The following is a 24,337-nucleotide window of genomic DNA, read 5'->3' on the forward strand; positions in this document are numbered from 1 at the left end:
ATGTGTGACACTATCTTTGAAATTATGCGAAGCCTTTTTATTCTTTGAAATGCATTGAAAATCTCGACATAATTTTTCTCTAAAAGTTCCGCTTCCACTGGTTGTTATTTTATATTCGATCTGTCCAAAACGCCTAATTTACAAGTAAAAGAGAATACTATTAAAACGTAATACTAAGTGGCAATGAATAAATGTGAAAAATGTAAAACACTGGTGCGCATCCAGGGAATCGAACCCTGGTCAGTACCGTGGGAGGGTACTATGATACCACTACACCAGATGCGCTTGTTGTTTTTTAAGTTCTCCAGTTTATACATAACCTCTATAAAAACTGTGGCTAATAAAATTTAAGGAAAACTATTGAAAATGGCTTGAAAACTTTGAGTTTTAACGATAAGAACAAAATAATGGGTAAAGTGAATAGTACCATGATTGAATTTTTAGTGTAAAAATATGGTTTTTCGTTAAAGTAAAAAATACCGGGAGCTTTTCGTTATAGTCCCCTTAAATTTATAACGTACAAATCACCTAGTACACCTAAGAACATAGATGTTTTTTCAACTATGTTATCAATATCTCGGTTTCTGGAGCAGGCAAGAGCTCATGGAGAGAATCTCTCATGTATACCAATCATAATTGTGTGTAATAAATTAATAATTAAAGAACAAAAGATGGAAGGGATGACAATGGTCTCGAGAGGGTACTTATGCTATCTACAACTGAAGAGTCCAGAGAGCCAAAGGCTCGAAAAACGTCTCCAACCGAGGGCTAGGTCAGAGGGCTCGTGGGCCCCACATAATTTAAAAGGGCCAACTCGCTGGTCACTTTCAGCCAGCTCGCTGGCTAGCCCAATTTCAATTTTTTATTTTTTGTTCTTTTCCATTATCCCAGACCTCTTTTTTTTTTTTTTTTTTTTTGTTCTTTTCCATTGCCCATCCCACTTTAGGGCTTAGGGCTTACTTTTTTATTTTTATTTTTATGGTCCCTGCCCACTTTTTGTTTTTATGCCCAACATCATTTTTTTTTTGGAGGCATTTTTTTTTAATTTCTATTTTTTTTCCTACACCATTTTTCACATTTTTCCGTTCTTACCTCATTTTATTTCAATTATTCACATTCCATACTATAGCCCTTTGGCCCTCGGTTGGAGACGGTTTTTTTGTGACAGGGCTAAAACGAGCCCTATGGCCTTTTGGCCCTCGGTTGGACATGGTAAGGAATATGGCCCTACACTGTTCATTAAAATATTAATTTCTTGGAGAGCCAGAGGGCCAAAACGAACCCTCTGGCCAGCCTTTGGTTGGAGATGGCCTTAACTAAGGTGTCTGGTTAAACCTCAGTCATGTCTAAATCCTCTACTTTTGCTCCACCATGCAACGTCCAATCGAACTTATGGACCAAAATTTCTCCATTATTTAAGAATATTTCGTACAATCTATCATACCAAAATATGCGAAAACAAATCCAAAACCTTGTTGGATCCTCTTTGTGAGGATCCGGAAGATCCGTGAATCACATCCGTTTATTGTACATCGTGCAGTAAGAATTCGTTTTAAATTTTTATTTAAAATTAAATAAAAATAGTACTTGACAAAAACTAACCCCACGATTTACGGATCTCCAAGATCCTCACCAAAATGATTTGGAAAGGATTTGTTGGTGCGAAAACACTCCATAAATAAATAAAAATATAAAAATAATAGCTTCACATAACAAAGTGAGATAAAATAAGTTTCAATGGATAAAATAAATTAAATAACGACTGCTAAAGATAAATTAGTTTATAAGTCATTATTTGTAATATTGTTCAATGTACTGATCAACTTGTGAATTAAAACGAAAATTATACAAATATAGCTAGGTAAACTCGAACACGATCCATTGCCTCTCACTCATTACTTCTTAAATTGTGGTCTTGTGTTAATTTTCTTGAGGGCCACAGTTCTCTTGATTTAACCATCGCACGGGTTGTTATGTTTTCTCGTGTTTATCCTTGAACAACGAAACTTGAAACCAAAAAACCTCTTAATTTTCATTCGGAATTAAAAGTTCGAAATTAATGTTCAAATACACATACAATTATATGGACACTATCAATCATGCTACATTTTAAGCTCTAACACCCGCCAAAAAAGAAAAGGAGAAGAAAAAAGACAATGAAACTCTCAAACATTCGGCGTTTCATAGTTTCTACAGCTCATCATTTGGTTCTTCCTCATCCTGTGAACCACCAGAACTTCCACCGCTCTTCTCATACACTTGCTTTATCACCGGATTGCACACTGCCTCCACCTCCTTCAGCTTCTCGTCGAAATCATCCTTATCGGCATTTTGGTTGTCATCCAGCCACTCGAGCGCCTCCTTTAGCGTGCTTTCGATCTTCTCCTTGTCATCCGAATCAATCTTATCCGCCAGCTTCTCCTTGTCATTGACAGTGCTCTTCATGCTGTAAATGTAGGTCTCAAGTTTGTTCCTGGCATCTATTTTTTCCCTCACTTTGTTATCCTCCTCGGCAAACTCCTCAGCCTCCTTCACCATTCTCTCTATTTCTTCCTGGCTTAGACGCCCTTTGTCATTTGTGATCGTTATGGATTGAGACTTCTTCGCGGCCTTGTCCTCAGCCCTTACGTGTAGTATGCCATTTGCATCGACCTCAAATGTCACCTCAATTTGGGGCACTCCCCTGCAACAAAAAAGTTAAACCATGCAGCTTTCAGTACACAATTCGTCTTTGCAAATGTTGGACAAGACCAAATTTACCCTAAACAATTAACTACCTTGGAGCAGGTGGAATGCCGGTGAGATCAAACTTTCCAAGCTCACGACAATCCTTCGTCAAGCTTCTTTCACCTTCGTACACCTGATTAATTTCAAACACATACACTAGTTAAAGTACTAGAAAAGCACACGCTATGCAAAATATCGAAATTCCCATCTAACTAGTCTCTGCATTTATCTGTTAAACACACCTTGATGGTTACTGTGGTTTGCTGGTCCTGATAAGTGGTGAAGACTTGAGACTTCTTTGTCGGGATGACAGTGTTCCTTGGAATCAATTTTGTCATGACGCCACCAACTGTTTCGATACCAAGACTCAATGGAGCGACGTCAAGCAAAAGAAGATCTGCGGAAAAACAAATTTTAGTCCGTTGCAAATTATGTTGAGATCAGCAAACTAAATTCAAAATAAGTGCTCTCACTATATGATTACCTTTGGTTTCTTCTCCGCCTTCGCCACTGAGAACTCCACCTTGAACTGCAGCACCATATGCAACAGCCTCATCAGGATTGATCCCCTTGCTTGGCTCTTTCCCATCGAAGTAGTCCTTCAACATCTGTTGCACCTTAGGAATTCGGGTACTCCCTCCAACCAGGACAATCTCGTGAATATCTTTCTTCTTCAAGCCTGCATCTTCCATAGCCTTTTTCACCGGCCCCATGGTTTTCTTGAACAAGTCCATATTCAACTCCTCGAATCTAGCCCTTGTCAATGGCTCCGAAAAATCAATGCCGTCAAAAAGAGATTCAATCTCCACTCGAACCTGATGCTGGCTACTCAACGCTCTCTTAGCTCTCTCACATTCCTTTCGAAGTTTCCCAAGAGCTTTGTTGTCCTTGCTAATATCTTTGTTATATTTCTTCTTGATCAACTTGATGAAGTAGTCCATCACTCTATGGTCAAAGTCCTCTCCTCCCAAGTGAGTGTCTCCACTTGTAGACCTCACCTCAAACACGCCATTGTCAATGGTCAAGATGCTAACATCAAATGTACCGCCACCAAGATCATAAACCAGTATGTTCTTCTCTCCTTTCTTGTCTAGACCATAGGCAATGGCTGCGGCCGTGGGCTCATTGATTATCCGAGCCACATTGAGCCCGGCAATGATGCCTGCATCCTTGGTAGCCTGCCTCTGCGCATCATTGAAATACGCTACAAGAACCAATCAAACCAAACCCATCAGACCAATGAACACAATAACATGAACACTAGGTTTTCTCATTGTATTATCTAACAACCATCCACAGGGCTATATAAGATTTGTAAAAGAGATTTTCGAGCGTTACCTGGAACAGTTACCACGGCGTCTTTGATCTTCTTCCCGAGATAGGCCTCGGCGGTTTCCTTCATCTTCCCCAAAATCATAGCACTGATTTCCTCAGGGCTAAAAACCTTGGTTTCACCTTTAACCTTCACCTGAATGTAAGGCTTCCCATCTTTGTTCACAACCTTATAGGGTAAATACTTAATATCTCTCTGCACCTCTGGATCATCAAACCTACAGATCAAAACACCGAATCGAACAGAACCCAATTGAGTTCATGATCCAATTAAACACACAGATAATCTACAATTCCACATCCCCTTCCAACGCAATTATCATGTAAACTTTCTTAAATTTCCCATTTAATTTCATAATCCAAATTAAACACACAGATAAGCCACAACTCCTTCCAGCCCAAACATGAAGTAAAGTTTCTTAATTTTATCCATCTAATTTCATAATCCAAATTAAACACATAGATAAACCACATCCCCTTCCAATTAATCCAATTTAGCAAGTAAAAAATTTGCTTACTTTCCCCATTTAAAAGTTAATAATCCGAATTAAAAACAAAAAAAAAACAAAAAAAAAAAAAACAAAAAAAAAAGAAAAAAGAAAAAAAAAAGTCTCTTAGCAGCCAAATTACTAAGTAAATTTGCTTACTTTCTCCCAATGAGTCGCTTGACGTCAAAAATGGTGCGTTCGGCGTTGAGAGGAGCTTGATTCTTCGCCGCCTCTCCGATCAAACGCTCCGTATCAGTGAATGCGACCCAGGAGGGTGTGATTCTGTTGCCTTGATCGTTCGCTATGATTTCCACATGACCGTTCTTATAAACTGCCACACAAGAATACGTTGTTCCGAGATCGATTCCTATCACCGTCCCCACCTTCGGTGAATCTTCGGCTGCTACTGCTATTCCACACAGGAATTCTACCCAAAACAAAAATTAAAAACACCAAATTCTTCAGCAAATTATACGAATAAAAAATAATCCAAAGTTCAAACTCAAGGTCGAAAATTATTGATTAAATAAATGAACTAAAAATTTCCGTACGTATATTCTTAAAATCGAGCATATATTGATCAAGACTTTGAAATCAATCACATGTGACACATTATCGATGACGACAATAATATGTGACACATTATCGGTGATAGAATTAACGTTGGTGTATTAGTATTCGCCATTTAATAACAAACAGACATTCGTTCCATAGTCGGACTATATTTGATGATTTGGTACCTGAAACAAAGAGAAGCAGAAACGCGAACGACAATGCATGGATCCTCTTCACCTCCATTGATTTCCTTCTCGAAGTTCCTCTGTAATTTGAGCTTTTTCTGTAAATCTTCTCCTTTTTTGTTGAGATTTTTGTGAGCTTGTGAATTTGATTTCTGAGTGAAGCAGCTGAGGGTGAGGGGGTTATTTATATACTGTTTGGCTCCGTTCGGTTAATGTTTGTTCGTTGGTATTTCCGTCCAATGGTGATGCGCCACGTCGGCAGTTTTGCGTCAGAGCTCGTTGTTGGCTACTTACTGGGACATGATGTCAAAGCCCGTATGCGTTTGCCGCGTGGATTCTGTTGGAATCCGGATGCTTCTTGAATTGTGAAGAAGGGGAAAAAGGCGCGCGGGGATTCGTGGCGGTTGGAGGGTAGATCGGGTATTCAATAAACGAACGAGGGTGAGATGGTAATTTGACTCTTTGTTTCAGAGTCTGGGCTATTCTGGACCACAGTTGCTTTGTTTTGGTCCATTATCACTATGACCTCGCGGCCAAGCCCATCCAACATGACGGGTTGCCGGCAGTCGTCCAAGTAATCCGTCTTCTCAAGACACATGGGACCCCAGCATTCGGGTCTACCAAAATGAGACCATGTGGAAGCCCAATGAAGGAGAGATTCTCTTAATCAAGCTTTAGTTTTAGTGGCGTCACCGAAGATTTTCTTTTGATTTTTCAGTTTGGCTTTTTATTTCATTATGAACTCCTCTAATATTTTAAAACGTGTCAATATGACACACACCATAAAGCAGAGTAGATTTGACCAAGGATGGGCATACAGATCTTTGGACCCGTGTTACTTGAACCGATGTAAAACAATTCCGTCTTTATCTTTAATTTTCAAAGCGGTTTGAGTTGGACCTAACTTCTGTAAAACTAAGTCTATATTTCTCATGTGCGAGTACCCTGGTCAGGACTGTTTTAAGAGTTGTTTTAGCACTTGCCATTTTATTAATGGTCCACAATGAAGCTCATGATCTAATAACATATCTATCAAACCCTAAGAAGTACGACAACTATCAAACTTCTTTTAGAACATTTGTTGGTATTGACTTTGTTAGACGTAATTCTTTCCTAACGGAGACATATAGAGATTGTTTTATATTGTTGTTTTGTTATACTACATATGATTGAAAACAGATCTGTTTGACTCATAAGAACTAGACCATATCAAATGGATCCAAATGAGCTGGTTCCACTAATAAAAATATATTAACTCGGACGGGCTTGAACTCATTTACAAACAAAATAGTCAAGTCCACATCCACTAAAAATAGACCCCACTCAGCCTGCGACCATCCCTAGATATGACAATATGAATTGACACATTTTTAATTAGGTAATGAAATTCGGAAAAGGATCCTCTCCAGATCCCTTCTACCAAATCCCCCTAATCACCCCATTTGGACCCTTTAAATTTGATCAAACGGCTAAAGTTATTATAACATTTAAAGGCCCCCTGTTTTTAGCCGTTGGATCAAATTTCAAACGTTCGGATGGGTTGATTAGGTGGATTTGGTGGAAGAGATCCGGAGAGCATCCCTTTCCATGAAATTCAACCCAGCACAGCCTGAAGGCCAAAACCCTACGTACAAAATTCAAAACCAGCTTATACATTCTTGCTTAGTGAATGAAAATCCATCATATAAACACACCAAAACAACCTCATAAAATCTACAGCCTATTTGAATGGAGCAAGAGGATTTGGAGTGCGTGAAGCTTTTGAGCTTCTAAGCTCTTTACAAACATGATCCAACATTCCCAAAAAGTCCCTAACAATCACGAAAATCCGAAGCGGATTAGCTTCTTCCTTGCTCACATTTCCATGAAAATACTCTGTAATCTCCTTCACCTGTGACAAAACCCTACTCTCATCACCCTGCAACTCTCTCAAACCCTTCTCTGCATAAGATATGAACGATTTCATCGAATCGACCAAATTGCCACTCTTCTCATCCATGCACAACTCCTTGTGCACCAGATGTTTGGTTTTTTCCATTCCATCTGAGAGATTTGAAACACTGCTTGCAAGAACATCCAAGTCCAATGTGGCTGTTTTCTTCGCGTTGTAGAGCTCGGTGCTGAGGCCGGAAACTAGGTCAAGCCCCATTCTTCTATAGTTTTCTTCCTTTTCTTCTACGGTTTTGGTTTTGTTCTTCTGGCTGATCCTCCCCATGATGCTATGCGAAACTCGAATCCCTTCTGTCCTAATAATTTCTTGCACAACAAAATGTAGCAAGGTGGTTTTTCCATCTGTTCCTTTTATGTCGGAGAGCTTGAGCAGTGTGTCTAGCTTGAATGCTTTAGCTCCTCCTCGGATTGTTCCTACATTCATTCGATTTCCTGTTTTCAACACGGCTTCAAGTAGCTTCAAGAAGAGCCTGCTTGATCGCAGTTCCTTGCAGGCCTCCTGTAGTACAAATTAAACCATAATTTTTACAAAAAGAACGAGATTAGAATTTCGTTTCAAATATGCTTCTTGATGTACGATAAAAACAGATCTGGCAGAAACGCTTGTAAACAGAAGTGCTTCATGTTTAAGCATTCCTGAACATGCCCTACCTCTAGCACTGAAAAGGAGTTCCTGAGATGAACCACCTCATCTTCAAATGTTTCTCTGTAAAGCATTGCTTCAACTCGTTGGAAGGCGCAAGGCACTTTAAGCAACGCCTTCACAAACCTCTCTGCAGACCCTAGTTCGTTGATGTCTCCTTTGTAGCCGGTGAGTTTAGCCTCTTCTTCCTTGGTGGGTTCCATCCTTACAAGTGCTTCCAATTGTTGCAAACACAAGCCATTTCCTGTTAATGTATTAATCTTGTTAGGTTTTCGTTGGTTAGAGTACTAGTCCCACTTTCTGCAGGATGTCATGTCTTTCTAAAAGTATACAAGTTATACATTTAAGGAGTTTCATATATACCTTGTACTAGTGCTTCGCATACTTGCTCAGCAGTAGAATTCAGGGCTTTTGAGAGTATGGTTATGTTCTGTAGTCGCTTTGGCTCAAGAACATGCTTGCTTGGAGAAGGGCTCTTGCATTTTGCTTCATCATTCTTCATTGAGCTTTGTAGATTGTATCCGAAAAGCGATTCAATCATTTCCTCGTCCAGCCTGTTCATGATTAGTACAGTTTTAAACAGAAAAAAAGAAAAAAAAAAAGACACATCTGAAAACATAAGTAACTTACTCAAATGAGCTTGATCTCAGCTTGTCCCACACCATGGAATTATCCGGTGCAGCTCTGACTTTGTCCCAATGTAACGGCTTCAGTTTAGGCAACGGAGTTCCATCTTTTCCCAATGGCGTAGCTTGAGGGAGGGGTGGAGGAGGTGGACCCTTTAAAAAGCTATTATTCGCTTTCAGAAAGGGAGGTGGGCTGGGTGGTGGAGGAACAGGAGGTGGAGTTTCTGAAGGTCTAGAGGAGTTTTGAGGTGAAATAGAAAGTTGACCTTCTGGGGTCTGGTTTGATCCAGAAGAAGAATCTGATTTTCTTGGCGGTGATAGATTTCGCAATGTAGAAGAAGAGCACAAAGCTTTAGACCCAATTCTAGCTGAACTAGGAGAAGAATGGAAATGAGGAAAGTGTTTGATTGGTGGTGGGGGTGGAGGAGGTGGTGCTGGAGGGATTGTGACATTCTTTTCACAATTGGAAGATCGCGGTGCATTCAGAATTTCGCGCTCTCCATTTCTCGGAGACTGCAATTCAAGAGCCCGAATTGATTTTTGGTTTAGGGTTGTTGGTTGATATGGTTCTATATTTGACACATTTGTGGAGAGAATGTCTGATGACTCATCTAGGCTACCAGCTGAAGCATTCGAAGGGCGGACATTTGATGAATTTGAATCTCCGAAAGAATGGAAAGATTCATCATCGGAAGAATACGAATTAACGAGAGTAATTTTGTCACCGGTTGCGGAATTAGCACAATCGGAGTCATATTTCACTGACTCTGCAATCATATCCTCATGAATAGACATAATTTCCCTAGTGGAAGAACTGCAACTAGCATCATTGAATTCTGATTTTATCACTTCTTGATTTGTTTCTTCCCTCTCAAGCAATGTATGATTTCGTGAAGAAGTTACAGTTTCACAAGTTTCTTTGGAACAAGAAATCTGCTGATGTTGCTGCTCTAAGTCCAACCCTAACGATTCAAGATAAATGAGATCAGAAGTATTAGTGGCAGGGTTTAACCTCACCTTGCTTGCTGATTTAGCTCCTCCCTTTTTGCCGACAACTGAAATCACTCTCGTGGGTTTCTTCTTATGCTTTCTATGCTTCCTGCAACCCCAAATAATTCCGAACACACAGATAACAACTGCAGCACCTGTGGAAGCAAGAACCGCCACAAGTATCCTCGTGATTCCCCCTCTATCTTCTCTGTGAATGTTTTGAGGCTTTGTGATCGAACGCAAGCAATGCGGATGATGCGAACCCGCGTGGATGTGAGGCGCCGGAGCAGGAGCAGAAGCTGGACTAGGAGCTTCCTCCTCGCTGTAGGGAATTGGAGAAGGAGAAGGAGAAACGTTTCTACTGTCGCCAACCGACGGCGTTCGCTTGTGGAAGCTGCTCAAACCAAGTAAAGCTCTGAAATTTTCGACAACTGAAACTGCTTTCTCTTCATCTTCCCCGGAACCTTTGTGAATTTGTAGGTTTTGGGGAGCCTCGGCATTGTCCTCCATGAAATGCAGGTGGTGTTGTAGGCCATGAACATTCAAGTAGTCCTCCCCTGCATTGTGTAATGATAGGAGAAAAGATATGACGAAAAAGATCATGAGGTGGAGAATCTGAGAGAAAATGTATCCCATTTTTCTCTCTCTCTCAACCCAAAAATCATCAAAGCAGCAATCTAACTTTCTGTTTATAAATCCTCTTCTTTTTGTTCATTTCTTTGGAAAAGAAAAGGAAAAAGAATAGTTCTTTGGGTGGGTGTAGCAGAATAGGTGGTGTGCAATGAAGGTATTGCAGAGAGAGAGAGAGAGAGAGAGAGAGAGAGAGAGAGAGAGACTTTAAGGCTACTCCAAGGAACCCCTGAGCCTGGTAGTTGAAGTTGGACTGGCCATTCTTTACCTCTCTGCTCATGCACTCTTATCTATCCTCACCTCCATTAATCCCTCTGCAAAAACACCTTTAATTTGCTTCCCATATGTCTCACAAACAATGTTTAATCTAAACCCTAATTTGACACCTTTTTATTTTGTCTTATTTTTTTCTCTCTTTAACTGTCTTTATGTGAGGAAAGTTGAAGATGTTTTCTGCTATATATTCATCAATTGCCAATCATGAAGCTCATCATTTTTTTCGTCAAAGTTTTAGTGATGATTTATGAGTTATGAAGGCCACTCTACATGATAAGTGAGTCAATGGGATTTGCAGTTGAATGTGGCTTTTTTAGTAGATAAAAGTGATCAAATCAAACAAGTCTTGGTGGGTTCCATTTTGGTTGCCCCCTACCTAACTCTCTATAGAGTAAAGATTCTACTGAGCATTGGTGTAGTCTAGAAGGAAAATGCTAAGAAAACTATATTTTGTAGAACACATCAAAATCATTTCTCGAGTAGAGGTAGACTTACTTGTATTGTGGACTTTAGATATTGTCTGCAAAATATGATCTCCATGGCATCACTTATTGTAGAAATGTTGAATAGGTCCTCAGATGATTAAAAAGAATGTATGGTTACTTATCCTTGGGTTATTCATGGTGGATAATAAATGAATGTGCGTTTAATGTTTTAATCTCAACCCTTAATATCAAATTTAAGGGTGGATGACCATAAATCCTTAGTTATCAAGTGACCTAGAGAACGTAATTTCAATGCATTGCTACATTTCTTTGTGGGATTCTTTAATCTAAATCGTTTAAATCAGCAATGAAAAATGACTTATATGAAATAAACTATTATGTGACGAATTTGAAACATCAATATCTTAGCGTCCTCATTTCATACGAGTCTCTTCCCCAATGTAGGGGGTGATGGCACCAGATCTCCAACCGTCATAATTGCAGAGAGGAATGTACAAAGAGAGGGGACCATTACTTTCCCATGTGATCTTCTGAAGCCAAAAGCAAAGCATCAAGAAAGTGAAAGAATCATAAGATCTTGATGCGTGCGAAGTTATGGGATGCTTAAAAGTTGATTAGCGACTGCATGTCCCTCTCTCATACTTTTAGTGGCTAAATCGTACTGCTCAGTAGTTGTTAAACTTTTGGACTTGCATCCAAATTTTGGTGGGATTAATGTTGGATTTTCATGACCTAATTCACCATGTCATGAGCTTGTGTTGTCCCCTTCACCTAACCACAGCGAGAGAGAGAGAGAGAGAGAGAGAGAGAGAAGAAAGGAGACTCAAACCGACAACACAGAGACTACCTGCATGTCGTTAGCAATTGGCTAACCTTAGTGGTTGCTTAGAATCTAATACTGTGCAATGAGGGACCTTACCTTACCATGTTACTTTCATGTACCACTTTTTTGTGAACAATTAGCCTGCAAGGCTGCAACCGACTTTTTAACCTAAGTTATTGAAATTAACATAGAAATTGTTACATGTAAGAAGTTAATTATATTCAGAGACAAATTATATATAGTTTAACTGTGTATTACTTTTACTTTATGTGATTTTAATGAGTTATTTTATATATGTTAAGATTCTAATTTTGGAAGGTGAGTATGAATGTCTTGTTAGTCCTAGTTTGATACTAAGGTGATTCTGAAAAGAGTGGCTATAAAAAAAAGCTGGGAGCTTTTTTATGTTTGGTAAACATTCAACCTCAGTTTTTTTTCACAGTTTTGGGTGAAAAAAAGCCAAAACACAAAGCTGCAAAACCCATCTTTTTTTCACACTTGTTTTACATAAAAGTTTATCAAACACTATAATACTGTTTTTTTTTTCCTCTTTCAAAAGCACTTTTACAAAAAAATTTACCAAACACTCTGCTGCTTTATTTCATAGCTGCTTATTCTCACAGCACAGCAGAAACAATTTTTTTTCAAAGCACAAAAATACCAAACCAGCCCTTAGTTGATTCGAGCAGTATCCTTCAAAAACGAAGTTTAGTCGAAATTTCAAGTTGCGTTTTAGCTCTTGTCCTCAGCTCAATGTGATTTGATCTTGAACATATTTCCTCTACTCTCGAGCAATTTAGACTGGTGGCTTCACCTATATCTACATTGCATATTCCACCATTATTGTCCCCTAGGCCATATCACGTCTGTCCTTCAAGATAAACATGATGTACGGTCACAACTTTTACTTAGAATACGAATCACTATTCTTTTGCTCAAACAACGTATAAAAACAAAAAGAAACTGATGAATGTAGTTTAGTTTTGGTCGGAAAGATGATGTAGCTCAAATGTACCTTGTTGTTGAAGCAATGACTGATTGCTTGAGCTGGAAAAGATGAATCTGCAAGATTCAAGGCATTAGAAACATCTCAACAATGCAAGAAAAATGAAGTTTGTATGGTTATGAATTTATTATATGATGGTACTTATGAATGGCTATTTTAAAGAAAATAATATAAGGAAAATAAGGACATATACCCTACAAAATAATGGGTAATGCTATAAAAACTATATATTTAAACAATATTTTATAAATCGTGTGATGTGGTTATCCATGATATAAGGCATAAAGACACTGTGAGACCAAAGGCTCAGCTCTTTCACCACGGGCCGGCCTCAAGTCATCCTCAAGTTCAACATGGCCCAAAATTCTTCTACCGGTGTGTACTACGTACAGAAACTAGAACTAGAAGTAGTATTACTTGGCTAAGGAGCAAGACCAAGTTAGGGCTTGTAGTTTCCGTTGATGATATTATCGATTTTCTTAATTAAGTAGTAGGAAGTTGTTTAATGAACAATCTAATGAGTAAGTATACATGCTATTATGTAATCAATGTGATATGTTGTGAAAATTTTTAGGTGATCTCTTGGAATTTCAGTGACCATACAAGAGAAGTGAATATTTGTGAAAGCGCTTATTTGGAAGTGCTTTTAAAATTGCTGAAAGCGTTTTTTGTGAATGTTTTAGGAACTAATTCTTAGTAAAAACACAAGTGAATTTTGGGAAAGTGCATGAAGTACTTGTTGAAAGAAACACATGAAGCACTTCAAATACTCTTGAACTCACAAATTTTTCTCTAAAGGCGTTTTTAATCATTTTAAAAGCACTTACAAACAATCATGAGACTATGACCTGGTTTGGTACTGAGGTGATTCTGAAAAAAGCTGCTATCAAAAAAAGCTGGGAGCTGTTTTTGTGTTTGGTAAACACTCAGCTTCAGCTTTTTTTCACAGTTTTGGGTGAAAAAAGCCAAAAACAAGAAGCTGCAAAACCCAGCTTTGAAAAACCGGCTTTTTTTCACATCTGTTTTACATAAATGTTTACCAAACACTCTAATACTGCTTTTTTTTCTTTTCAAAAACACTTTTACAAAAAAGTTTACCAAACACTCTACTGCTTTATTTCACAGCTGCTTATTCTCACAGCACAGCAGAAGCAGCTTTTTTTCAAAGCACATCAATACCAAACCAACCCATATGTTTAGCTATTTATGCTGTATTTTTTTTGTTTTGTTTGAGAAAGCCATTTATACTGCATTAACTAGTAACAAACTACTAGCAGAGAGAATGAGAACAGTTGTTAGTTTGCTAATGTGATAACATATGACATAAATGAATACTAATAAAAAAGTAGCTACCGTCCAGCATCAAAGACAACAAACACTTCTAATTTGCATAGCAGATGGATTACTTATCATAACTAAGCAACACTCTTGAATTACCAACCCGGATCCAGTAAGTGTCATTGAGCTAGTTCATTTCCCTAAGCCCTAATCGCTACATACATATAGGTGTATGGCCTAGTTAATGATTTTTTCAAGCACACACACCGCGGCAGATTAATCACACAACTGCAGGCGCATCATTCTCTTCAAAACGCGTTGGATCTTTACGTGAAAAGGAGCCAGTAGTGATCATGTTCTTGAGACCTGATGTTGACTTGAAGTACATGGGCTGCAACCACTTCATCACCCAAATAAGAAGCCTGAGAGTGTGAAGTACACCGCCTATGACCAGCAACACAATCCAAAGAATTATGAATATTGCTGACAAGCTCCATGGTTCCTGAATACCGTAATTAGGGCCGATCATGGACAGCACCTTTAGGTAGGTGAGTGCCAAGAATGCGAGAGTGACGCATACGGACATCGATAAAAGCCACGTGGACAACCGATCGTGGAGAGGAAATCGACTAATGAGCAAAAGGGTGACAGTCAAAGAAGCTAGGAACGAGACGGTGTTGTATGCTATGAAACTGGGGAAAAAATCCATGGGATCCTTACCTTGGCCTAAGGTAGTGACTGTATCTTTATTTTCCCTCCAAACTGTTCTAGAAGTTTTTGTAAGACTATCAACCCAAAGATGACCAGCTGCGTTGACAACGTCTTGAAAAGTCATGGTCGAGATCACCGTAGCCACAACCATCAGAGAGCCACGTGTCTCCTTCACCCATTCATGCGGATACTCTAACCAGATCATCAATTTTCTCCAGAACCACCCTGGTGGCTTTGATCCCTTCTTTTTCTTCTTTACCGTTCTTGGACTTGGCGATACAACAACAGCAGCAGCGGCAACAGCTGAGTTAGGATTATCATTTTCATTACTTTGTCTTCTGATTAATCCTGCGTCCATCAAAATCTGTTGAATTTCTAAGCTTCTGCTAAAGTCCTCTCTTGCAACGCTACTGTACTCTAAGATATCTAACATGGTCAGAGACATCCCATTCACACCAATTGCTTCTGCTCTTACAGCATCAACGGAAAGCAGGTAACGTATCGTCTGTAAATAATATACACACTCTATTAACATAGTGGAAATTATGCTCCTAGGGGAACAAACAAGAGAAAGCGCACACATAAACCAAGGTTATGTTGGTATTTGACAGTTTACTAACTCAATACCAAAATATGTGGGTGATAAGTTTACAAACTCTATCACACCTCTTTCACTTTGCACTCTCAAATAAAATTGGACAAAGAAAGAAATAGAGAAAGGAGGGAAGCAACAAGCTTTGGCAAAACACTTGGACTTTGATATATGAGAAAGGTTTACAAACTGTTGGAATAAGAAAGCTTACAAGCTTCTTCACAATTGGAAGTGGGATTCGGATGGGATGATTTACAATGCTTGAGAACTTGGGTATTTATAGCAAACCAAATGATTAAACTAAGATTATTTATTACCACACAAAACACATTAATTTCACCTAATAATTTTTATCCAACCATACCTAACATTGCCTAACTTTCCATGCCTAACTTTGACATTGATTTTCAACAATAGCAACCTGTTTTGATTTGAATTTCCAACACACCTCCTCAAATCAAAACGCCTTCATTCCTAGCATTTCACGCAGTAGCCGGAATGTTTCAATTGGCAATGGCTTTGTGAAGATGTCTGCCACTTGTTCCTTGGTGTGACAGTAGACAAGTTCAATTGTCTTTTGCTTCACATGGTCCCTTAGAAAATGGAACCTGGTATCAATGTGCTTGCTCCTTCCATGTTGAACAGGATTCTTTGCAAGTTTGATTGCAGACACGTTATCTACGTGAATCACAGTCGATTCCACTTGTGGATGACACACTGACTTCAACAGATTTCTTAACCAAATTGCCTCACACACGGTTGAGGCTACAGCAACATACTCGGCTTCACATGATGACAAAGCAACAATTGATTGCTTCTTTGAAGTCCATGAGAAAGCTGTTGATCCTAGAAAAAACACATAGCCAGTTGTGCTTTTCCTTTCATCTTGGTCACCTCCCCAATCACTATCTGAATAACCAAATAATTTTGCATCTTCACCAAAATTATAAAATAGACCATAGTTTAGAGTACCTCTTATGTACCTCAAAATTCTCTTGGCGGCCAGCCAATGAGACTCCCTTGGTGTTTCCATGTATCGACTCACGAGTCCAACACCATAAACTATATCAGGTCTTGTGATTGTAAGGTACCTTAGGCTTCCAACGAGGCTTTTGTACACTGTTGAGTTTACAAACTCACCCTCTCCTCCTTTGGACAGCTTCAATCCAGTTGCGACTGGGGTATTGACAGTGTTGCACTTGTCCATATTGAACTTCTTCAATATGTCTCTCATGTACCTTTGTTGAGAGATGTAGATACCATCACTTTCTTGCTTCACTTCTATGCCAAGAAAGTATGACATTAATCCATTGTCAGTCATCTCGAATTCACTGAACATGGATTGCTTGAACTCATGGAACATTGCCTCATTGTTTCCTGTAAACAATAAATCATCTACATAGAGACAAATAATTAAGAACTCCCCTTTTTCACCATTCTTCATGTAAACTGAATGCTCGTATGGACATTTCTGAAATCCATTTTGGTGAAGGTAGTTGTCGATCCTTGAGTTCCAAGCTCGTGGTGCTTGCTTGAGGCCGTACAAAGCCTTCTTCAAACGATACACCTTATCTTCTTCTCCTTGTACTTGGAAGCCTTCCGGTTGTTCCACGTACACATCTTCCTCAAGTACTCCATTAAGGAAGGCTGACTTGACATCTAGTTGATAAATTTTCCATTTATGATGTGCGGCAAGAGAGATTAGCAATCTTACCGTGTCAAGTCTCGCAACTGGAGCATAGACTATCATAGTCCACTCCATACTTCTGTTTGTAGTCCTTTGCTACAAGCCTTGATTTGTATCGATCCACACTCCCATCTGCAGTGCGTTTGATCTTGTAAACCCACTTGACACCAATAGCCTTCTGATTTGGTGGGAGCTTTGTCAGCTCCCAAGTGTCATTCTTCTCGATGGCATGGATCTCTTCTTCCATGGCTTTCTTCCAACAATCTTCTTCCACAGCTTCATTGAATGAGAAAGGCTCGTGGTCTGCATACAAGCAGAAAAGGTTGGTTTCTTCTTCTTCTTCTTGTCCATAAATCTCTGTGAGACTCCTTAACCTCACTGGAGTTGAGGAGCTGCTTTCCTCACTAGATGTAGGACCACTCCTTGCAATTATGTGCACTAGAGTTGTTGTGATTGTTTGAGCAGGCTGTTGCTCAATCGGTGGTACAACTTCTGGTTCTTCAAAATCAGTGGAGACGATCTTCTCTTTACTGACTTCTTTGTTGTTCCACGTCCATGTCTCTTCCTCACTGAAGATGACATCTCTACTAACCACTAGTTTGCCAGTTAGTGGGTTGTAGAGCTTGTATGCCTTGGACTCTTCACTATAGCCCACAAACACACACTTCTCACCTCTATCATCAAGTTTCCTCCTCTTGGCTTCTGGAACTTGAGCATATGCAACACACCCAAAAATTCTTAGGTGTGTAACATTCGGCTTGTATCCACTCCAAGCCTCTTGTGGTGTCATCCTCTTGACACTCTTTGTTGGACATCGATTCAACAAATAAATCGAACAAGCTACAGCTTCTGCCCATAACTCTTTTGGCAAATTCTTCTCCTTAAGCATGGACCTTGTCATGTCAAGGATGGTTCGATTCTTTCTTTCGGCTATCCCATTTTGCTGTGGGGTATAGGCAGCAGTAAGTTGATGCCTAATTCCTTGCTCCTTGCAGTATGCTTGGAAAGCATTGGAGGTGTACTCTCCACCTCTATCTGATCTCACAGCCACAAGCTTGTGGTTACTTTCTGCCTCTGTGAGTGCCTTGAACTCCTTGAAAATTTTTAGGGCAGCTGACTTCTCATTGAGAAAATAGACCCAAGTCTTTCTACTGAAATCATCAATGAAGGTAATAAAATACCTATTACCTCCATAAGACATGGGATCCAATGGACCACATATATCTGTGTGCACCAACTGCAGTGGTGCCTTTGCTCTCCATGTATCACCAACAGGGAACGATAGTCGTGCTTACTTGCCAAGCACACAACCTTCACATACTTGGCGTGTGGCTTCAATCTGGGGTAGACCACGAACCATTCCTCCACTTGACAGCAACTTTAGGCCATTGAAATTAAGATGGCCAAATCGAAGATGCCATTTCCATGACCCATCTTCCATTACACCGATGTTGCAGCTTCCAATCTTTGTGTTCAAATTCAACGGAAACATCCGGTTCTTTGACATTCGAACACGTGCAATAAGCTTTCTCCTTGCATTCCTGAGAGTGAGAAGCATGTTCTCCATATGTATAATGTACCCTTTCTGGAGCAGTTGACCAATGCTCAGAATGTTGCTCTTCATACCTGGTATGTAGTAGGTATCGGAGATGTATTCTTCTCTTCCATCCTTCTGGATGATCTTGATCTTCCCTTTGCCTTCAACTGGCAACTTTGAGGAGTCACCAAGACTTACAGATCCATAGGCCCCTTCTTTGAGTTCGGCAAAAAACTCCTTCTTTCCACACATGTGATTGCTTGCACCAGAGTCCAAATACCAAACATCTTGTTGGCTACTGGAATCATGGTGTGCTAGTAAGACTGTAAGTTCTTCATCAGTATTTCCACTTGATTCTGCCATGTTGACATGCTCACCATTTTTATGTGAACATTCATTGGCATAATGTCCATATTGCTTACAGTTGTGACACTGGATATGCGTCTTTCCTCGAGTAGATCTCCACTCCTGAGACTGACCTTGATTTTGTGCATAGCCTCGACCTCTTCCTCGGGCTCGTCCTCGGCTACGGTTGGATGAGCTCCCACGACGTGAGTTCCACTGCCCACGACCTTTATTTGGTTTGTCAATATTCAACTTTGACTCCAAAGCTTGCTCTAGCGTTGTGGGGCTTGCATTCTTCTGAATGCGTTGCTCGTGAACTAGGAGGGATCCTAGTAGCTCTTCTGCGCTCATCACCTCCAAATCCTTGGATTCCTCAATGACAGTCACCACATGCTCAAACTTAGATGTGAGTGACCGGAGTACCTTCTCCACAACTCGTACTTTATCGAGTCTCTCGCCATTTCTCCTCATCTGATTTACTATCACAATGAGCCTTGAGTGATAGTCGGAGATGCTCTCCCCTTCATTCATATGAGCAGTTTCAAAATCTGCTCGAAGTGATTGTAACCTCACTTTCTTGACTCGATCTACTCCTTTGTAGATTGTACTGAGTGTATCCCATACTTGCTTGCTCGTTGTTGCTTCTGCAACCTTCTCGAACGTTGAATCTTCCAAACCCTGGTATAGAAGATACAGCGCCTTTTGGTCCTTCTTTCGTAAGTCCTTGAGAGTGTTCCTTTGATCCGCAGTATATACGGCTTCTTGCTCGGCAGTGGGTACAACATACCCACTACTGACAACTTCCCATAGCTCCTGTGATCCAAACAATGCTTTGAATTGGATGCACCATCTTTCATAATTTTCTTTCTTCAATGTGGGAACTTGGAGTTGCACTAAGTTGGACGCCATAACTGCTGCACCTGCCAGAATGGTATTCTGGCTCTGATACCAATTGTTGGTATTTGACAGTTTACTAACTCAATACCAAAATATGTGGGTGATAAGTTTACAAACTCTATCACACCTCTTTCACTTTGCACTCTCAAATAAAATTGGACAAAGAAAGAAATAGAGAAAGGAGGGAAGCAACAAGCTTTGGCAAAACACTTGGACTTTGATATATGAGAAAGGTTTACAAACTGTTGGAATAAGAAAGCTTACAAGCTTCTTCACAATTGGAAGTGGGATTCGGATGGGATGATTTACAATGCTTGAGAACTTGGGTATTTATAGCAAACCAAATGATTAAACTAAGATTATTTATTACCACACAAAACACATTAATTTCACCTAATAATTTTTATTCAACCATACCTAACATTGCCTAACTTTCCATGCCTAACTTTGACATTGATTTTCAACAATAGCAACCTGTTTTGATTTGAATTTCCAACAGGTTAATCTCAGTTTACTATTATGAAGTTTCTTGGTTTTTAACACTTGATACATTAAGTTTTTTTCATCCCAGTTTGGTACTTAATGTTATAATTAATTCTCGGAGACTTTCATACATCTTTTAAATTTTCCATCAGAACCTCCATTAACTGATGACGTGGCACCCGCATAGACAATGATTAAGTGCTACGTGTCAATATGGGCGCACATGAATATTAAAAAAATTAAAAACTAAAAATTAAGAAATTAAAAAAATTAAAAAAATAAAATCCTAAAAACCTAATAAAGATCATTTAAAAGAAAAAGGAGGTCTGTGCAGCTGACCATGAAGGTCTCCGACGACCACCACGGTAGATTCCAGGCCTAACTGATCAACGTTGGCCTTTTGTGGGGGATCTGGATGTGCAGAGGACCAAGCTATCGACACGGGAAACACGGGAGGTAAGGGAAGGGAGTGGGTTGCAGATCTGGGGAAGGGAAACCCGTATGCAGCACAAAAAGGGAGTAGATTCATTCCACCGCCGCCCATGTGCAGTCGAAGGGAGGGAGATAGTAATATCAACGTGGGCTCATATTGACACGTGACGTTCAATCATTATCTACTTGAGTGACACGTTACCAGTTAACGGATGTTTTAACATAAAACTTAAAAGATGTATGAAAATATCTCAGAATTAATTATGACTTTATCCAATTAGGACGAAAAAAACTTAATATATCAAATGTTGAAAACAAAAAAACTACGTAGTAAATTGAGATTAATCCCATAAACTATGTATAAAGAGGAAGAAACAAAAAAAAAAAAAATTTACACATGAACATATATTAATTAATATAGTGAAAAACTAAGAATATCCAGTATAGAAAATGGAAATATATATACGTACCTTAATTTGCCTTAGCATCAAAGCTAAGTGCAGGATGGTCACACCACCATCACAGCCAGCTCTTGAGTTGAGGAACTCACCATTGTTGTCGACTCTTTCAACCAACAGTTTCAAGCACTCTAACTTCTTGTGTATGATACACAAGTGCAAAACTGTTTCTTTCGATTTCTTTTCAACTTTGACATAAATGGACTCAGGATTTTTATCAATTAACTTCTGGAGCACCTCAACTTCTCCATTCATGGCTGCATAGTGAAGAGGGATTCTTCCCTTTTCATCATAACGCAAGCACGCATCAACATACACGGATAACAAAGCTTCGACGGTCTCCTTGTGGCCCTCAGCAGAAGCCAAGTGGAGGGGCGTGCGTCCATCGGCGTCCAACCGCTTTGCAAGTTTGGGATTGTTAGTGCAAAGGGCTTTGGTAAACTCAGCGTGTCCGAGCAAAGCCGATACATGCAAGGGGGTTTTTCCGGTCTGCAGGGATACTCTCCTTAGAATGTCTGGGTCCTTTTCGATCAATCTGTTTAAGTACTCTACACTCCCAGTCCGTGATGCCTCGTACACTTCTTCTTCATCATGCCGTCTGATCTCCATTATCTCTCTCCCTCTCTCTCTCTCTCTGAACTCTGCTTCGCTTGTAAAAATTTTTAGAGAGCAATTATTTATAATAGCGAACAAAACGCCTTTTTGGTTGTTAGAAGAGCACTTCTAAAAGTATTTCCAATAATGCTAGTTAAATTTTTGTTATTGTAGTTAATTAAATGACTCAAATATTAATTTGGCTAGTCACCACTTCCAATAATATTAGCTATTTTAACTTATGGTAAAATATTTCTAAATCTTGGAGTAATGCTAGGGTGACCATCTATTTAGATCAAATTTTATAAATTATATGACGTGGTTGTTAATTATTAGATTATTATTTAATGTTAATTAACTTATTTATTTCTTATTGATGACATATCACATATTTTACAAATTTGATTTAAAAAATTAATCTTACCCCTAAACTTAACAATCCAGTTAAGTCTTTATTCTCCTCTTGCTAAATTTAGCTAGCTATTTTTTCTGCATTGTTTTGTTAAAGTAGCCAAAAAATCTCATTCATCTAGATTGTTAGAGATTGTCTAACCCTCCAAAAAAATAATTTTTTATAACACCCAGCCTAAGGTGATTCGTGCATTCTCACATGACTTAATACGTGTAGCTATTTCAGAGGCAATCACAAAAAGACTCTTTAAGATGATTCGCGTACGATTGATGCTAAATTTCTAACCACTAAAGCTTGTGTGGAGCTTTTAAATTATGGACGATCAAGACCGGTCCCCATCCTGCATGCAAAGTGCCATAATCTGATACTTCTCACTTTCAAATTATGGACGAACAAGACCAGTCCCCATCCTACATGTATGCTGGTAGCACTGACACTGAGAGCATCTCTAATGGTGTTCTCTATTTTGTCCCTGCAATCGTATAAATGTCCGAAGCCTTCCAATGGGTCAGAAAATCGACAGGACGTGGCCTAATAAAAATTCCCACAGATAAGGATCGGTAAGTGACTCAAAATGGAGTGGAGCCCAGACGAATTTTTGAGTGGGAAACAATATCACCACGTGAAATGGATGGGAAGCTACCCTGCAGCTTTGAAAGACGCGCCAAACATGCGCTGATAAAGTGTATTTTTTTTTTTTAGGTAAAATAGTTATTGAAATTAATATAACTCTTTACTTTGATATTTGGTTTTTGAATTTGTCTATCGTTAATTATTTTAGTTCTTCTGTAAAGGATCTCTAAAAGTGTAAGCATCGGCAATTTCATTGTCGGATCGAAGAAAGAGCAGTGAGAGAGATAGAGAGAGTGCTCGCAACTCTATTTAGAAGATTTGATTTTGCTGTAAATTTCACTTCTTCAGGCTTCCATGGACGCCATAATGCTGCAGTGCGGGCACTCAATCTCGTGTGTTCTCCCTCTTTTATCCTCCATCAGCTATTCCGGCTATCCTACTGCCGCAGTTCGTTGTTGCAACATCGATCTTGGTGGCAATCTCCTTCCCAGTATGGCTTTTTGGCTTCACTTTATGGTATGTTTGATACAACGACTCTCAAGAGCCTTCTTCTTGGATCGGCAGCAAAGATAAAAAAAAAAAAAAAGGAAAACTAATGAAAAAGGTTTGAAAACTTTGAGTTTTAACGATAAGGACAAAATAAAGGGTAAAGTTAATAGTACCAAGTTTGATTTTTTAGTGTAAAAATATGATTTTTCATTAAAGTGAACAGTATAGAGGACTTTTCATTAAAACTTCCTAAAAAAAACCCTAGCTTTTAATCGTCAGTCACTTAAAAGGAGAGGGTACCCTAAACCCTAGTTTTGTTATTTTTTTTTCTAACAAATGATATCATGTACACTTTGTTAATTTTAGTTTCTAAATATTTATAGAAGTTTAGTTTTTATTATTAATCCATGTTGCTTGATATGATTGGACATGTAGGATCCATTTGCATGTCACATTAACACATAACAAAAAAATTGACAAAAAGATCAATTTGATCTGTTGGTTTCGTTTCAAATACCAAATTGATGGATTTTTTGTTTCAGGTAACATTTTGATTAAAATATCCAATTTCAGAGACCATATGTGATAAAAATCATACAAAAAAAAAAAAAGAAAAAAAAGAAATAGGTTTCAATATATCATTTTTCCAATTTAGTAATTGAAACCTTATTCTTTTTCAACTTTTGATCAAAGTCCCTTAGTTGTTATCGTGTTATAATTTGAATAATAATAGATTTACATGTTAGCATATTTAAATTTTATAATTTAAAATTATTAAACATTTCCAAAACGTTACACTTTGGTATATTTACATGGATAAGTTTTTGTATCATATATTTGTATTTTTAATTTGCACCTATTTTTTAATCTTTACCAATTTTCTTGTTAATTAAATTTGTACTCATATATTTAGGGAAAAATTACACTTAGAGTATACTTTCAATACTTAATTATATATTAAGACAACACTTTTTAAACATTTCAAGAAAGGACATTTTTTAAATCCGCGAAAGATGACATCATGTCCAGTTTTTTCGTTAGAAACGGAGTTATGTATTCTGTTAACTAGCGATCGGCGGTGATTCGAATCATTCAAATTATATTTTCGTTTCTCTGCTGTTTTTCTTTCTCTTTGAAGTTTATATGTTCTGATTTATATTTCGCCATCTCCC

The 24,337-nt window shown here is 38.8% G+C and overlaps 3 protein-coding genes and 1 non-coding gene across 4 annotated transcripts; all 4 read right to left on the reverse strand.

Moving 5' to 3' along the window:
* Nucleotides 1–214: 214 nt before the first annotated feature.
* Nucleotides 215–285, reverse strand: TRNAG-CCC (transfer RNA glycine (anticodon CCC)). The gene has a single exon. It is a non-coding gene; the product is annotated as a tRNA-Gly (tRNA).
* A 1,756-nt stretch (nt 286–2,041) lies between these two features.
* On the reverse strand, nt 2,042–5,431 carry LOC137744868 (luminal-binding protein 5-like). The gene is made up of 7 exons (XM_068484677.1): nt 5,288–5,431; nt 4,707–4,974; nt 4,066–4,277; nt 3,212–3,931; nt 2,970–3,124; nt 2,778–2,860; nt 2,042–2,683 (listed from the first exon to the last, which is right to left on the reverse strand). Exons 1-7 carry the CDS (start codon nt 5,343–5,345, stop codon nt 2,191–2,193), a joined length of 1,989 nt encoding a protein of 662 aa, XP_068340778.1. The 5' UTR covers nt 5,346–5,431; the 3' UTR covers nt 2,042–2,190.
* A 1,545-nt stretch (nt 5,432–6,976) lies between these two features.
* LOC137744138 (formin-like protein 11) lies at nt 6,977–10,132 on the reverse strand. The gene is made up of 4 exons (XM_068484003.1): nt 8,511–10,132; nt 8,244–8,434; nt 7,889–8,124; nt 6,977–7,736 (listed from the first exon to the last, which is right to left on the reverse strand). Exons 1-4 carry the CDS (start codon nt 10,130–10,132, stop codon nt 7,008–7,010), a joined length of 2,778 nt encoding a protein of 925 aa, XP_068340104.1. The 3' UTR covers nt 6,977–7,007.
* Nucleotides 10,133–14,010: 3,878 nt separating this feature from the next.
* LOC137744869 (ankyrin repeat-containing protein BDA1-like) lies at nt 14,011–21,723 on the reverse strand. The gene is made up of 2 exons (XM_068484678.1): nt 21,110–21,723; nt 14,011–15,171 (listed from the first exon to the last, which is right to left on the reverse strand). Exons 1-2 carry the CDS (start codon nt 21,704–21,706, stop codon nt 14,236–14,238), a joined length of 1,533 nt encoding a protein of 510 aa, XP_068340779.1. The 5' UTR covers nt 21,707–21,723; the 3' UTR covers nt 14,011–14,235.
* Between the last annotated feature and the right edge of the window lie 2,614 nt (nt 21,724–24,337).

Source organism: Pyrus communis, chromosome 9 (genome assembly GCF_963583255.1).
Source record: "Pyrus communis chromosome 9, drPyrComm1.1, whole genome shotgun sequence".
NCBI classification, from domain to species: domain Eukaryota; kingdom Viridiplantae; phylum Streptophyta; class Magnoliopsida; order Rosales; family Rosaceae; genus Pyrus; species Pyrus communis.

What these genes read in the sequence shown, in the direction of transcription:
- LOC137744868 (XM_068484677.1), bottom strand. Translation starts at nt 5,345, where the DNA reads ATGGAGGTGAAGAGGATCCATGCATTGTCGTTCGCGTTTCTGCTTCTC. An exon ending in TCTGCTTCTCTTTGTTTCAG is followed by an intron (nt 4,975 to 5,287) that starts GTACCAAATCAT and finishes TGTTTTGGGTAG; the next exon opens with AATTCCTGTGTGGAATAGCA. An exon ending in GGCATTCCACCTGCTCCAAG is followed by an intron (nt 2,684 to 2,777) that starts GTAGTTAATTGT and finishes TTTTTGTTGCAG; the next exon opens with GGGAGTGCCCCAAATTGAGG.
- LOC137744138 (XM_068484003.1), bottom strand. Translation starts at nt 10,132, where the DNA reads ATGGGATACATTTTCTCTCAGATTCTCCACCTCATGATCTTTTTCGTC. An exon ending in CTGAGATCAAGCTCATTTGA is followed by an intron (nt 8,435 to 8,510) that starts GTAAGTTACTTA and finishes AATCATGAACAG; the next exon opens with GCTGGACGAGGAAATGATTG. An exon ending in ACTCCTTTTCAGTGCTAGAG is followed by an intron (nt 7,737 to 7,888) that starts GTAGGGCATGTT and finishes TTTGTACTACAG; the next exon opens with GAGGCCTGCAAGGAACTGCG.
- LOC137744869 (XM_068484678.1), bottom strand. Translation starts at nt 21,706, where the DNA reads ATGGAGATCAGACGGCATGATGAAGAAGAAGTGTACGAGGCATCACGG. An exon ending in TGATGCTAAGGCAAATTAAG is followed by an intron (nt 15,172 to 21,109) that starts GTACGTATATAT and finishes TATTATTTACAG; the next exon opens with ACGATACGTTACCTGCTTTC.